The sequence below is a fragment of the Podarcis liolepis genome (genome assembly GCF_965112155.1).
Source record: "Podarcis liolepis genome assembly, chromosome: 2".
NCBI lineage: Eukaryota > Metazoa > Chordata > Lepidosauria > Squamata > Lacertidae > Podarcis > Podarcis liolepis.
In genome coordinates this window covers 82,472,345-82,489,237 of record NC_139555.1, presented here as the reverse complement: position 1 = coordinate 82,489,237, position 16,893 = coordinate 82,472,345, and the positions used below count along the sequence as shown (strand labels likewise).

The following is a 16,893-nucleotide window of genomic DNA, read 5'->3' as shown; positions in this document are numbered from 1 at the left end:
TGGTCGGTATTTTCCCCTTCTCTTTCCCTTATTCCTCATAGTCACTTTAATTCTGAAGCTATTGCTTTAATTAATTGTTTCCCCAAGCCATCTCACCAAAAGGATAAAGGAAAGCAGTGGCTGAAACTGACAAGCTTCATGCCAGTGTTCTCCACGCACCCCCTTTTCACACAGAGAACCTTCTCTTTACATGTGAAACAGGCGCTTCACTTCATTGTTTCTTCTCTCCACTCAGCACCATGTTAGCACTGTCTTTTAGGTGTGTGTTTGTGCAAAAAACAAACCCAAAAACGTAAGGGCACCATTTTTTTTTAAAAAAACCACATGGTTCTTTGCAATAGTTCATTAACGTGAAATTTAAAATTTTAACCAGTTTTTTAAAGTGCTTACAGCAGACATGGAGAACCTATGGCTTTTTGTATGTTGTTAGACTCCAGCTCCCATCAGCCAGCGGCGGAGGAAGCCACTTGGGTGCCTGAGGTGTCGCACCCAGGGGTCGGACGCAGCACAGGGCCTCCGAGAGTCTGCCTGCCTCCTCCCACTCAGCAACCCTACAGCTGGGGGGAAGGCAGTGGGCAGATGCAGAGCCTTCACGGGCCCAAGCCTACACGTGCTGCAGGCCCCACGGTGAGTGCCGCCCAGCATTTTGTCACCCCCCTCAGTGGTGGCACCTGGGGCGGTCCACACCTACTGCACCCCCTTGCTCCGCCCCTGCCATCAGCCCCTGCCAGCACAGCCAGGGTGCAGAGATGGTGGGATTTGTAATCCAGTATTTGGAGGGGTGCAGGTACCTGATCTTTGATCTAGGAAGATGCGTTTATCGAAGTAATTGGGTTTAAGCAGATAAACTTGTTGAAGAATGGGAAATGGGAATAGTTATTTAAAATATATATTATATAGCATTTGGTCTAGGTATGTAAGGGGGATGGAAGGAACTTTGCCTTATCCAGAGCCATACTAGGAGCCTCCCTTGCTTGCTCTGGAGGCTGGAGAAGGACAGTGTGGTGATTGGTCCTGATTTTTCTAGAGCTGTCAAAGGGGGAGAGCTGCTGGCTCACAGCAGCACTGGGTTGTGGCGGAGCCTGCAATATAGTGATAGGCTCCCTGCTTTCCAAGCTTTTCCATGGCAAAATAATAATATAAATCCTGATTTGCATTTCTTCTGTGTCTGGATAAAGGCTCTGCAAGTTTCTCCACACTCTTGCAATGTTACAGCAGGTCGCCTCCCCTGACCCTGTCCAAGATGTAGGCAGTTCAGGGTGTCTCTCTTAATTACTGTTTCCCTTGTACACTGTAAGGTTACTGTGCGTTTTTTAAAGATGAAACATAGCCTTTCCCCTCCAAACAGATATGGTGATAGGGCCCTCACAAATCACTGCGCGAGTCAGAACCCCCTGAGCAAGATCAAAGAGAAGCACCAAGGACCATCCCCATCTGTGGAGAGGGCCATCCCCTTCTCTTCTGGATTTTCTGAGACATGATAAAAAAAAATCGAAGACTATCATTCAGTGACAATGTTATGTAGATGTCCTATAAAGAACTGAGTGAATGATGAGTGGCAGTTCCACACTAAATGGGAGCAGTGGAAGCAAACCACACTCAAACATTCCTTCTGTTTTTGACTGCTTTCTTCATATTATACTTCATAGAAAGTGGGTTCTGAAGGGAGTAGAGATGTCCCTTGATGACCATAGATACAGATGAATCGGGAGGGGGAGAGAGGTTGGATAGTCCCTGTTTGCTCTGCCTCCAGCCACCACATATTTGAAGTCCTGTGAATGCACAGGAGCTTACAGGTCCATATCCTGGTCTGTACTGTGAACAATATATTTCCTAGGCACCTTTCAGACATTTTAATTGACACAGGTATGTGAGCATATGTCGGTGGGTGGGTGGAGCCTGTGTATATGTCAAGTTCCAGGTGCAATGCGAGGGGGTTAAGACAGTGACTTAACACACCCAGAAGCAAGAAAAGAATAGTTAAGAGCAGTGGTTCCCAGTTAGCTAATTACTGCGGGCCCCTATTTTTCAAAAGCCAAGCTATGGACCCCCTACGTTTTAAAATTTTGATATTTCTATGGTAATTATTGTTATGTGGATGGTGCCATAGTCTTCAGCACATTATGTGGATCCCCCTGGGCTCCACAGACCACTAATTGGGAACCACTGGTTAAGAGCATGCTGTATGGAAAAAAACCCCTACTATTGATGACTAAAAGGAAGTGAAATATAAATGGATGCTTTATAAAACGTTGCTTAATGGTCACATGGTAGAGCACTCGCCAGGATGCAGGTGGGTGACAATATTGAAATTTCCCTGTACGCCAGAGAAAAGGCTAAGCTGGAATTCTTTCTTTTGACTTTCTAGCTGTCTGTGTGAACAGAAAATATTGAGGAACACTCAGTCACTCAATCCCCCCCACATGTATTTTGAGGTGGTACAGTCCCAAGAGGATGTACCATCTTGTAATTCTTTTTTGAGGACTGGAAACCTTATTGTATACAATTTATGAACCATGGTTTGGATCCAAAGATGCGTTTCTAGGTACAGATGTTTACAGATGGAAGGGCTGTTCTGCATCTTGTACTCGAATGATGCATGAAAAGGTGAAATTAAATTCATACATGAAATTACCCTTGCACAATCTCTTACTTAACAAGAACTGCTAATACAAGTCGACCAGGGTTTGAACTTTTCAATTAACACTTGCCTGGACATTTGCAGGACAGTGCTAGAAGGTAATTTTTTGTTTCATTTGGTCATGTTTTTGGATCCAGACCAAGTTCTTCTTGTCTTACCTCTAAGAGTATAGTTTCGACTGCTTGAAATATGTGTGTGTGTGTGTGTGTGTGTGTGTGTGTGTGTGTATGTCTCTCTGTGTGTGCAAATACTGTAAAATTGTGACTGTCTTGTATAAAGTGTTGTTTTCTTTTCTGTTCATTGTACTTTATGTTAAATTTAGTCTTTTCTGTTGAATCTCCTTTGCTTGCACCTAAACTTTATGTTGATTTTGCTTCATTTTTTTTCATTTCCCATGCTGTTCAGTTTTTGGATGCCAGGAGAACAAAGGTTTGTTCACTCTTTGCAGTCAATTTGTTTGGAAAGTGCAGTATTGCTTAATGTGTGATCTTTTATATGCTTGCTATAGATACAGTAATCTGACTTCCTAAACTAACTGGATCATAGTTTTCATTAGCAGTGTCATCTAACATTTTAATTCCTTTATTTTCATACCAAGTGATTAGCACTAATAACTTACACAATTGCTCTGTACGAAGAAGCAGACTTTATGTCTAAGAAAACCCTGAAAACTGAATATTCAGGCTCAGCAGATGCAGTGTTTGCTAGCGGAAGTCTCACTCTTTGACATCTACATCCTTTACTTACTGCCTTTTTTCACTTCCTTGTCTTAGGATTTGTTCTTCACTATTACTGGTACCTGTAACTGGCACTGTCTTTGTGTGTTTGCATCCATCTTTTCATGATTTCTAACAGCAGTCAAGGAGGTCCATTGCAAAATAACATCACTTGCACACCGCTAGATTTTCACCACTAGTTTTATTAATGATTGTGGCATTGCATTTTTTGTAGATCCGTTGAATAAATCCTCACTCGGATATTCCTTTTGCCTTGCAGCACCTTCAGCTAACTATTCAGGCACTCCAAGATGAGCTTCGGACCCAGAGAGACCTTAACCATCTCCTTCAACAAGAAAGTGGAAACCGTGGTGCTGAGCATTTCACCATTGAGCTTACGGAGGAGAACTTTCGGAGGCTTCAAGCTGAGCACGACAGGCAGGCGAAAGAGCTGTTTCTCTTGAGGAAAACCTTGGAAGAAATGGAGCTGAGAATTGAAACCCAGAAGCAGACCCTGAATGCCAGAGATGAATCCATCAAAAAGCTCTTAGAAATGTTGCAGAGCAAAGGCTTGCCGTCCAAAGGGATGGACGATGACAACGAACGGACGCGAAGGATGGCTGAGGCTGAATCTCAGGTTAATCATTTAGAGGTGATTTTAGACCAGAAAGAGAAGGAGAACATCCATCTTAGAGAGGTAAGCAAAGCATGTTCATTTCTAAGAGCACCCAATTAAGCATTTTTGGTGTGTCATCATTTGAAATTAAAACGTGAAGCAGCAAGTTGTTATCCCTCTTTGCTTGCCATGTCTTTCAGACAGTCCCAGTTCACAAGCCCTCCTTGTTGCACGGTGTACTAAATAGGTTGTTTTTCTTTGGCACCGATATTCAAGTCTATAGAAGCCAAGTTACATCATCAAAACAAGGGCTGGTTAATAAAATTCTAACAATACTAACATTTTTAATGTCGCCTAATGTAGTAGTTTTGTTATGGTTAATTCAGGTTGGAATGGTGGGGATTCTTTTTGTCCCTGTGTTGTAATTTTTGGTCAAATGCCGCCTATTGCCAGTGTGAAGATGCTGACTCCAATCCACTGAAGCACATGCAAAGCACCTGGAGGCAGAGCTGCACCCAGAACCCTTTTTAGAAAGCTCTGATTCTGCAAGTCAGCTTGGTGCAATGTTAAAAGAAGCTTCTGACATGTTCAAGTCCATCAACCACACTGGGATTGGAGAAGGGCATTTGTATCTAATGCTCATTTCCATTGCATGTGGTTCCTAACCCTAGTACCGAAGTCTGTGTGCTATGTTGGAAGTAGGGATGGAGGAGGGATCTGGTGAACCATGAACTGTTCTGATCTGAACTCACCTGATGTAGTTTTAAAGGTTTTTAGAGCCGTCTTTAACATTTCAGCACTGTCTTTCTACAATACATCATGGGAGCCAGGACACAATGGTTGTTAGTTGCCCTGGGACCAAAATGCTGGATACAAAATATTGCTAGCAAATAGTAGTTTGGGAAAGTGTTCTAAGTTTTACCCCAGTGGTTTTGGTGTAGGGTGATTTTCAATTATGTTTTACTCAAGAGTAGACCCATTGAAATCATTGCACCCAAATTAGATGCCCGTTCATTTCAGTGGGCCTAATCTGTGTACACCTTAGTTGAATGCCACCCATAGTCTCCTTATAGAACTGTGTTAAAGTGAGCAGACAGATGAATCAAAAACACTGGCATCGTGAGCGTTTGGATGATGCCAAAGAAATGTGTACATTTGCATTTAATGATGTGTATGTTGCCCCAGAGAAGAAAGCAAATTGAATGACGAAGCACTCAGTTTCTTGAATTTCCATTGCCTTTCATGTGAATAAATCACATTGCATATTCTTACCTCAGTTACACTCTTTTCAAAATGAAGACATTGCTGTTTCCCACAATCTTATCATTTGGACGGCTCCTCAGATGGTCATGGGTTGCTGGAGTAAGTTGCACCTACTGAAATATGCTATTATCCAAAATAAATCCTAGCATAGCTTGTTGGAATAGCAACTTTCCTTCCTACACACAAGGTACTGCAAGTCGTTTTTAAACCAGATTTTTTTGGGGGTGGGGGTGGGGCCTGTGGAAGGGGTTAAAAGTTTGGTGGTGGAAGTGGATGAGCTGCTGTTAAAAAAAGAAGAACCCTGCCTGTTCAACTATCAGTTCTTTTATGAGCACGTTTGAATGTCTGAATCGTGACCCTCATGAAGGATCCATATTCTGCACAGATCCAAATATGTACCCCCCACAGTGGTGGCCAGTGGGAGAATCACTCTTGCCATTTCGTTTTCATGGAATGTGTATGTGAATCGATAAAAGCCACAAAATAAATAACTCTACTGTCATAGCATACTCTCTCTGTGTGTTTAATAACAACAGCAGCAACAACCACCACCACAACAATTTCATGACTAACATGACCCAGTAGTTTCAGTGGGATTTAGTAATGACTCACTACAGTTAGATTCAGGTCCATTATCATTCACAGAATGTGCACAGTCACTGGTATACAAATGTTAAAAAGAGAGCTGGCTTGCAGGTGAACAAGGCATAAGGGTAGAGAACTGCGATACAAAAAACAATTTGGATTATTTTGTTGGTTACATTTCTCTCATCCTTCAGGGAGCTCAGAATGATTTCCTCATCTCACAACAACTCTGTGAGGTAGGTTGGACAGTTTGCTAAAGCCTTTCTCTAGCCCACCTAGTAAGCTTCATAGCTAAGTGGGGATCTCAGCCTGGGCTTCCCACATCCAAACCCAGCACTTGAAACGATTTAAACACAAACCACAGGATTTTCCGATGACAAAACCTAGGATGACTGACTTCTATTTCTAAAACACAGTTATCACATCTCCCTTCTGGGTTTTTTTGTTTTGTTTTTTTAATTGTCCATGAGTCTCAGAGAACCTTAGTGAATCTGGCGATATTTTTTTTTATCATGTGGAAATCTAGCACAGATGTTTGGTATTACTCTTTCTTAAACATAGTGACCACACATGCTTTGCCCTAAGTACCATTAAGTATTTTTTATTATTGCTATTAAAATCTTGCCTTCGGCAAAGTCCCACTAAATCTCTAGTAAAGTCTGATGTTAAAATTCCACCAAGTACTTTATATATACATATGCTCTCACACACTGTCTCTGTATATACTTTTTTTTTTTTACATATTTAATACATTCTTACTAAAATCAGAATCTGATGTCACAGTTATATGCAATTTTTAATCCAGGCCTCATATGAAAAAGTAAAAGGAGGACAGTGGTATGTGTTAGTATGTTCACGCGTGCATTTGTGTATCTGTCTATCTAAATAAATAAAAATATTCTTAAAATTAAAATTCGGAAAACTTTGCCTTCTGTCGTCCTTTGAAAATGATCAGCTTAAATGATGAAGGTTGATAACAGAGTTTAAGCTGCTGGCATAAATTATTTATTGCATGGTTTTTAGAAGTTATTAATGGAGCAAAGTTCCTTCTTCCACAGAACAGATGCTCTGCAGACAATTTGTGTTTACTGTAAATGCCTTTCACTGGAGCCAGTAGTAATTTACTAAGGAAATGTTTTATCGACACCAAGCATTGCTTCCCCCACCCCTCTTGAGAAGTTAGTTATACAGATTAACAGCCACTCTAAGTCCAGCCTCTTTATTAGATTCATTAGTGTCTCTTTTTTTTTCCTTTTCTTTTGGACAGGCTCAAAGTATTAAACTAATCAGTGGTAGAAGAATGTTCTCTCTCTCTCTCTCTCTCTCTCTCTCTCTCTCTCTCTCTCCTTCCCCACAAATATGTGTATGCAAGTTTTTTTATTTTTTAAAAGAAGGTGTATTTGCTGTAAATAGCATCCTATTAAATATATCCTCTGTAAGGCAATTATTTTTTTTGTTCAAATTCTGTGTGTATATTAAAATCTGATATTTTAAAGTGACAGTGGAGGAAGTTTTTGTAATCTTGGCAAGCACCCCAGAGAAAGGAGTTAGGGGGAGGTTTGTCCCAGCTGTAGTTAAAGAGAACAGTAATTACCTTCAAGGCTGGCCCAAGACATTTTGCTGCCTGGAGCTGTTCGAAGTAAAGGTCTGTAGGACTCAAGGCTGGTCAAGTTATTTGGGCAAACGAGGCGGCATTCCGCGAGTGCTTCTTCCCTGACCTGCCTTGAAATAAACAATAAGTTACTCTTACTAATAACGAAGTAACAACTTGCTGCCTTTTCACGTCAATCTCAAATTAGCTGCGTCAGGTGGCAGCTCCAGTCAGCCTGCTTACACTATTCCTAATTGTGTTCTTGTGAAGGTTGCATCGGTTCCCATAATGAATGTGAAAAATGGCAACTTTAGCAACTGATGATATAAAGGTAAGAATGTAAGAAAAGCCTGCTGGAACATCTAGTCTGGTGTCCTGTTCTCATAGTGACCAACCAGGTGCCTATGGGAAGCCTGTAAGCAGGAACTGGTGCAACATCATTCTTCCCTCCAGCAATAGTACAGTGGTACCTCGGGTTAAGTACTTAATTCGTTCTGGAGGTCCGTTCTTAACCTGAAACTGTTCTTAACCTGAAGCACCACTTTAGCTAATGGGGCCTCCTGCTGCCGCCGCACCGCCAGAGCCCGATTTCTGTTCTTATCCTGAAGCAAAGTTCTTAACCTGAAGCACTATTTCTGGCATAGTGGAGTGTGTAACCTGAAGCATATGTAACCTGAAGCATATGTAACCCGAAGCGTATGTAACCCGAGGTACCACTGTATTCAGAAGTACTTTGCTTCTGACTGTGGAGCCAGAGCATAGTCAGTGTGGCCATGTTCCTTGCAGTTACCCATATTCTTCCAGTTCCATGAACAAAAAAAAGGCAAAACAACCCCCCCCCAAACAGATAGTGGGCACAATCCAGGCAAATTAAGCATTAGAATCAATAGGGATTTAAAGCGTTTAACTCTGCCTTTGCTTGTGCTCAACATTTGTTTTAATGTACCTGCACGCCACTTTGTGATTCCCTCTACTACAGAAAATGCTTTGTGCTACGGATCGTCTGGTTTACATGTGTTTTTGTATGACTTATGAATCAATTAGGATGCAAATTTGAATGATGAGGATGCCTTCATCCCAAATTCTTCTCTGGATTATGAACAAGTGTGGCTTTTACAAAATATCAATGCGGAAAGAGAGAGAGGCAGAGAGGATAAATTATAGTTACATACAAAGGAAAAAAATATCAATCTCAGCCTGTAATAGGTATTTAATTCCCCCCCCCCATTTGTGCTGCAGTATCAGCCTAAAAGATAATCAGAATCAGATTAAGGGGCTAAATCTCTTCAGATTTACCTGAAAGGAAATCTTATTGAAACTCAGTGGGAATTTCTTCTAAGTAGACATTCAGAGGGTTATATTATTAATATGCTATTAATTACATGCTAGTTTCAGAAAGTTTTAGTACACTAGAGTTCAAGAAATGGGAATTGAGCCCTGTATAGTAACTTGCTCACTACATTTTTGACTCATAATAAGAGCAAGTATTAATAATTACATTTTGCATTTATATAGCATTTTATGGTGCTATCACATATGGTGCTATCACATCAGCCCACTACTTATTTTGAAAGGCCCAATTTGTTGTAGGACCAAATTGCTTCTCCCATATTGCAAATGTATTGAGGCCAAGATATTGTGGTCTGACCACTCCATGGGCTCATGGCTGAGTTGAGATTTGAAAGAGGGAATTCTTCATCTCTTATTCCAGGGGTCTGCAACCCGCGGCTCCGGAGCCACATGTGGCTCTTTTACACCTTTGCTGCGGCTCCGGGGCGGATACTAGCGAGGGGAGGAGGCGCATTGTGCGCCCCGACACTCCCCACTGTGGCGGGCGCTGTACTGGCTGTGACGTCGCATGGGGGCGGTGCGTGCGTTAGTCACGCACCGTCCCGACGTCACCTTCCCGCCCGCTGTCAGATCACGGCTCCGGAGATATATTTGTTTTAAATGTCGCAATGGTTTTGAGGCTCCCAGGCTTTTTTTCCCTTCGGAAACTGGTCCAAGTGGCTCTTTTTGTCTTAAAGGTTGCAGACCCCTGTCTTATTCTTAACCCACCACATTACATCCTCTGAATAATTACATTTCTCCTTTTAATGGGTGGGCCCAAACAGGTTGAAGCTGAGGCCAAACAGATTAGTTGGTCTTGGTGAGAAACTATTGGACTCAGGAAGGGGCTGTTTCGCCTGGGATTTCCAGAGGGCATAACAGGCAACATAAAGTAACTAGAAGAACATGGGCCTTTCCTGTGGGAGGTGAACACATCAGTTTCCAGAAGTGGAATTGTTAAAATGATACCCAGAGAGGAGGAACCTGTGTCCCTGCAGATGTTGCTGGACTACAGCTGCCATCATTCCTGGATATCTACCATGTTGTCTGGAACTGATTGGGGTTGGAATTTCCTTAGGCTGTGGAATGATAATCATACTAAGGCCTGAATTTAGTTGTCTGGTGTCTGTAAAACCTGTATCTGTCAGGAAGAGCTGCCCTGGATGACTTCTCAATGTCAGTAGACACTACTTTTTTGGAGGGGGGCTATGTATTTTATTGCTTTGTTTTTAAAATGTTATTTTATCTTGAGGTTTGACATGAGAAGACACCTATAAATGTTTAAAATAAAAATAAATAGTGGGATACTTCTGTATAATTTATTTCACAGATGGCTAAACGTGTCCTTTTTATTCCTGGGTCTTTTGAGGCAATTGTTTCAACACTGACAGCCAGCTAAAAACACCTAATAAAGCCTGCCATTGTGCTAGGTTATCTATGGAAACAAGTGCAGTGCTGAACATTTCTCCTGCTTTCCCACCACCACATCAGTGCTCTTCCGCAATTAATGAATGATGAAATTGCATTTGAAAGTTATAGGTGAGGCACAGAATTTCTCTTGTGCTTACTTTACTTGGAGGTGTTTGAGCATTTTTGGTATGCGTGTCCTTTGATTCTAGAAATGATTTCTGTTGGTAATTGACTTCCCATTTTTAATTAAACCAAAACCTTTCCACTCTTCCCTTAATATGGTCCTCATAACTTGTTTTTAACCCTCTAAGTCCAACGTAGCCAAAAGGATTGAAGTGGATTATATCCCATTATTTCAGGTTCACTAGCTTGTTGGTTGGGTTTGAAGGACTAATGAGGCATTAAGGAACTATATAATGATGATCACTAGCACACACAACATCTTCTTTATCCACTTCAGTTCTCTTTGTTGTTGTATGGGGTTTGGGGTGAATTAGCTCCTGCTGATTTTCATGTTGAAATTCACCAATGTACTATAGAAGAACAATCTGAAGGTTCTCAGCTCTGTGAAATTAGCAAAGCCAAAGCTGTTTATCTAATCTCACTTATCAAAATGCAGTGGCGATGTCAAAAATCCAAATCAGGTGAGTGCTAACTACTGAGAAGTTCTGTTGCTGTTTGACTGCCTACCAAGGGGATATTCTGAATAGGGATACTGCGTTTCAGAGCTTGGGGATATTGCTGCATATTTGTTGCTAAGGAAGGCAAGAGAAGAGCCTGTCGTAATATGAAAATGCATTTTGTAAACACTTTTTTATATGCAACTGATCTTTCAAACATAGTAACTTAGATCAGCTTTGCATGCTTAACAGTTCACCCATGAGCATGCTTGCTCAGAAGTGTATGGTCTGAGTTCAGTGGGAATTACTGCCTTCCCACGGTGGGGTGATCTCCGGTTGCTCGATCCCAGCTCCTGCCAACCTTGCAGTTCGAAAGCACACCAAAAAGTGCTTAGTAGATAAATAGGTACTGCTCTGGCAGGAAGGTAAATGGCATTTCCGTGCGCTGCTCTGGTTTCGCCAGAAGCGGCTTAGTCATGCTGGCCACATAACCCAGAAAAACTGTCTGTGGACAAACGCCAGCTCCCTCGGACTGTAAAATGAGGTGAGCGCTGTAACCCCAGAGTCATCTGCAACTGGACTTAACTGTCAGGGATCCTTTACCTTTACCTTGAGGTTTGTTTAGGATTGTGGTATGCATGTCAAATTGTGCCATTACCATTACTGGTCTGAGGCTATTAGCTGTGTGACTGTTTCCTAAAGACTGTCCTGTTTTCAGGGTTAATAGAACCCTGCCTTAATTATAACTATCAGAAGAAGGAGCTAAATTCTTCCCTGACAAACCCCATATTGTAAGGTGTCTGAAACACACCCTAAGCCCTACTGTGTATACGTGGGCAAAATTTAATGTTTTGGCAGCTTAATTATTATTTTTTGACCAAGCAGATATTTCCTCATCAAAAATCTTCAAAGAAGTTGCTACTATTCCTTTGGATTCTTATAGTTAAGAAGCACTGAAGAGTAGAACAGTCTTTAGAAAACATTCATGTAGCTAATAACCACAGAACAGTGGCCTTCCACTGCAGAACATATTCCCAATAGCTAGGATTGTGGTTTGACCAAGCAGCTCAACCCATTAAGATTTATCTTCTTTGTGGTCACTTTGTTGGCTTTATTACTTTTTAGAGACAAAGGTTAAATTGATCTAAGAGTAAATAACTACGCATGCAGCATAGATTATATTAATTGTATGGATACAAATATGTGTGGCTACAACTATATATTTTCACTAGATGGCACTATTGAATGTGAATTGTCAAATTTTGCCCTCTTGTGACTGAGCAGTGAGATATGGATAAACAGCAATATGCTGTTTCTAACTGCTACTAGCATGTTAAACCATTAAGTGGATTTTTTCACAAAGGTCTTTGGCAACAGTTTGGTACAATTGTAAACAAACTGTTTTCCTGGCTGCAAAAGAAATAATCAATTGTTATCTTGCTTAATAAAAAACAACTGTCTCTTATTCTTTCATAGTTACCTAATATTGTATCATTGATGCCTACTGTTTTGAGAATATTTAACAGAAATATTAGCTAGGCTTTTGGTACTGAAGCAAAATTGCTATGTGAAATCTAAATATGCAAACATTTAAATGAAAGTTACAGCCGCAATGTGTTTGTTAGTCAGTATTTTGCTTTAACAGAGGAACAGCTTTGCTATCCACTGGGACATGCCACTAAGTACTGTAGCTCTTACTCCCATGTTAGTGTACAGAGGGACACAAGAGACCAGTTTATTAGGCAAACTCAATTTAAGCGTTCTCAATTTTGAGAAGAGACTTAATGTGCAAAAGCTCTCCCCGCCCCACTACATTCAACCAAAGTTGTAATGCCAGTAGATTAAGAAATCAACCAGATGGCACATGAACATCACAGAGAATAAGCGTACAGCAAAGTTTCTTTGAAACCAGTGGAATTTACCACAGAGTAAGCATTCATAGGAGTGAGCTTCACAGTGATAAAAGAAATGCCCGCTTTTAAATCATCGGTCTTTTCTGCTGTAAATGGAGATGAACTTGGAAATAATGACCATCTTCTCCATTTCCAGTTGAGAATACTACTTCGGGAATAGTGGCAAAAAAATTCTTAAATTCTATCATGCACAAAATAGTCCCCCCTGATTTATTTGATGGAATCAACAGTACTTAAAAGCAAGCATATGAAAGCCTTACATGCCCTTGCAACACCGGGGTGATTGATTGTGGATTTCATTGCCTGTCTGATCACATTTTCTACCAGGCAACGAAAGCACATGAGACTGGCTAGTAATAAAACCAAATGGATAATTGAATTCCAGTATTTGCGATGCATTGGTTGTAAATTTTTATGATGTAACTGGAATACAAAATGAAAATGAGCAGTAAACCAAAAAACGGGACCACTAGATCTCTCTCACTCCCTACACACACACACACACACACACACACGATTAAGAATGTTCCAAGATCTCTCCTTTCAAAAGTAATACCGTATAAATATTTCTTCTTCTTCAGAGGTTTCTTTCTTTTCTGTTCTATGCAATAACCCTGTTTGTTGAACCAGTGAATATGGCAGCACTCAAGGGCTGTGTCCAGCAGGCATTTCCAGAGCATGGACTAGGTGTGTATAGGTATGATAGTGACATTCAGCCCAAGTCTTGCTTTATTAAAGCCATCTATCCAGAGGTGATGTTTGGGTGGGGTTTCTAGGTAAATGGCTCCATATAGGTAACAGTACAGAATCAAAAGAATATAGTATTTCCTTTTCCAACAGATAATTGGTGGTGAGGGACAGATAACACGGATAACCCCAGCCTTTGTTAACTGAAAACCCACTGTTAACTGAATTCGCTGCCCCTTCAAAGCTTGTGCAGTAAAGAATGAACAAACCGCTTGCAAAATGGGCGGTGGTGCGAGCTGAGTCAGTAACAATTTGTACCTTCTTGTCAGGATTTTGAGAGCAAGATGATTGCTGAGCAGTGCAAATAAGATCAGAAGAGGTTAAAAAGGTTTTTCAAATGCAGAAGAGTCCATTTAAACCAGCACGGAAATTATGCAGACGAACCCCTTGGGATCTGAGAAGCTTGTGAGCATTCCATATCAGCCTTCTCCTCCTCTGGTGCTTAGGTTGCTGCTATACTGTAGTAGCATCAACACCGTGCCTCTCAAAGAGCAACATAATGTGCAGTTGTTTGGGGAAAGCAAAGAATATACTTCAGTGCTTACTGTCTGAGGTGTTCTTGAAGTTTTGGCAAGAAAGTACTATATAAACATAAGTACTGAATTTATTTTTACAGTAATTTCTGTAAACTGTTAAAACATAGGCACATCAATGGGTGCAGGAGAGCTGTAAAATTGCATTACAGTGAACTCTTCGCTCCAGGTTTTTCTTCATCTATCTGAGCCCAAAAGAAATGACAACATTCTCCCCCCCTTTCTTTTCCAAATCTTCAGCGGATTTAGGAAGCAGGGTGTTGTATGTCTTAAACTTTGTTGGCTTCAGAAACCTCATCTAAAATGACTAATGCTCCCATAGTGATTTTAGCGATCTGTATTCATTTACACTGTAAAATGCTTTTAGAAAGCTGTGCTCTTGGAAGAGAAGTAGCTGGAACGCGTTTAAAAACAAAAAATAAAGCCACATTGTTTTTGATGTACTACTCAGAGCTGTGTGATAAAACCCCCAGATAGGCATTTGCAGAATTTAAGCTGAAAGTCTAAATAATCTTGTTAGAAACATATGATTTCTACATGCCGTGACACTAATGGGATGGAATATATGCAAAATGTATAGAGAGTTTGGGCTTCAGATTTTTGTGATGTAAAGCCAGCCTAGGTCATGTTGTTGCAAGGTAGCAAAAGACCTGAAAACAAATGAGCCAGATGAGAACCCAAACTGCCAGTTTTGCTCTTAGCTTCCAACATAAAGATTTCTTGGCCTGATTGCTGCATATTCAAATATGTTTGGCAGTATTTCTAAAAAACACTGCTTTACTATACTTAGCATTTACAGTACTGGACTTTGTCTTTAATACAGGAAGCCCCTCCGGGATTCTGTAATGTGCTAAAAAAGATCTTGTCTAAAACTCATGAAAATAAATAACATCTAAATCTGGTTTGAATAAATGAGTAAAATGAACAAAAACCTCTTTTGTGTGTCCACGGCTTGTATGTACAGTTTATGTGTATGTTTATATATGTGTACATACTGGCATCCCTATAGCTATGGGGTGACATACATTATAAAACCCACAGTTCTGTATCAAGGGACTTTTTCATTCGTGTATCTATCTCTTTCTCTGAGTCAGAGGGGTTGATCACCTCTCCAACAATACGTTATGGGACCATAAATATTCCTATCTTAGCAGGCCCATCCATTTCTTTATCTGTTTGTTTGCACCGAGCTTTTCTTTGGTTTCCTTGATACAAATTGCTTTGTTTCCTACTTAATCTGGAAAGATGGCCATTCCAAAAAACAAAATAATTTTTACTCTCGTAGGTTTCCAGTATATAGCTCATTAAACTGAAATAAAGGTATTTCATGTTCTAATTCTTTTACATATGGATGATAGTTTAAATAGGCAATGAAGAGTCTCCTCCCAGGCCTAAAATTTTCTTGAAGCAACTATGTTCTGGGCATGTTTCAGGGGTGTTTGTTTGAAGAGTGTAACCAAACGAACCTACTGGGACGCTCTGGTTACTATGAACATAATGCAGTCACTTAAGCACTTAAATACCTCTGATATCAACAAGAGAGTTTAGCATGTCCTTAGGTCTCTCCGTTTGAAATTAGTGCAACTTAAGTGCTTTGTCTAGATCATGTTTTATGTTATGTTAGCAAGCACAAAAAATTACCTAAATGGGGAGAAATGTACAAATCCTTTTAAAAAGTACTTGGGCTGAACCTGCACAAGCATTTATTAACAGGGGAGCTGTTTCAGATTTTAAGGGTGGAGAATATTAAGAGCCAGCTAATAGATATGCTGAATGTCAAATCGTGAAATCCATTTATGCAGTGCTTGCTATTACCTTCTGTTGTAAAAACAAAACAAAACTTTATAGTAATTTGATAGGGCGGATGGGAACTCAATTCATGTTGGACTGCCTTGTTATTGAAAGCAGAATGCCAGATATTTCAGTGATACAGAGGTTTAAAAGATGACACACTCAAGAGACAGTAAGTTAGCCCCACTATGGATCCAAAATATACTTCCTGGCTGCCAGACATGCTCTCTTGTAAAGTGTGAGTACCAGGAGCTCTTGCTTTTGGGCGAATCAAATGTGATGTCAAATGGCTCACATACTAAGACCTGCCAGGGGAAGCTCTTCTTGCCATCCCATCAACGAGAGAAGCCCATGGTACAATAGGAATGGCAGCAAATAGAGGTGAAAGCAGAAACAGGAGCTGAAATTGCCAGTGTTTGCTTATTTATCTCATGTCCAAAAGGAAAATCAGGCCATCAAATAACCGTTGGAACTCACTGCTGTTACTGTTTTCAGTCTGCAAATGATTGCTTACTTTTCTCCTATATGCGTTGTGTTTCCTTTGCGTTTAAATGAATGGGGTGGGATTAAGGTAATCACAAGATAATTTGTGTGTAAATTTGCCATGGTCAATAGAGAGACAAATAACACAGTTATTCAAACTGCAGCAGAATGGAAACAGTGCTGCATGCAACAAATGCAGAGTAGAATCCACCCCCTCCAAGGGAGTTATGTTTTTAGCCAATACTGAAACATTACTAATGTCAATGCCAGCCTTACTTCTCGCACGGAGGGAACCGCCAGAAGGCCCTCGGTGCTGGACCTCCAGGCTGAATGATGGGGGCACCAGCACTTAGAATTGTGCTTCTACCATTCATTTTCTCCTCAGATCTGTGCTGTTCAGTAGACCTTTCTGACTCAGCATAATGTACCTATGTTTCTGTGGCTCTATGAAATACTAATTTCTACCAATCGTAGAGAGACATCATAACCTTGCATAAAATAGGAGGGGCTGGAATTACCTCCACTTCACTGCAAAGCTGGCAGAGGGTGATGGTTGTCCATATGCAACATCCACACACCACAGGAAAAATCATCACCACTAGAGGACACTACTCAAGTGTAAGCCTTTGACCAGCTGAAGAAGGTAATGTAGGTG

General features: G+C 40.7%; 1 protein-coding gene across 13 annotated transcripts in view; it reads left to right on the top strand.

Moving 5' to 3' along the window:
• ERC2 (ELKS/RAB6-interacting/CAST family member 2) overlaps window positions 1–16,893 on the top strand; it is a 510,602-nt gene that overhangs the window by 78,694 nt on the left and 415,015 nt on the right. For 8 of the 13 annotated variants that reach the window (XM_083489231.1, XM_083489223.1, XM_083489230.1 and 5 more), the window contains exons 3-4: window positions 3,047–3,070; window positions 3,638–4,054. In XM_083489231.1, the coding sequence (XP_083345357.1) occupies window positions 3,047–3,070; window positions 3,638–4,054 (441 nt within the window). The remainder of the gene's footprint in view (window positions 1–3,046; window positions 3,071–3,637; window positions 4,055–16,893) is intronic. The other 5 variants (XM_083489222.1, XM_083489221.1, XM_083489224.1 and 2 more) reach the window with 1 other exon arrangement.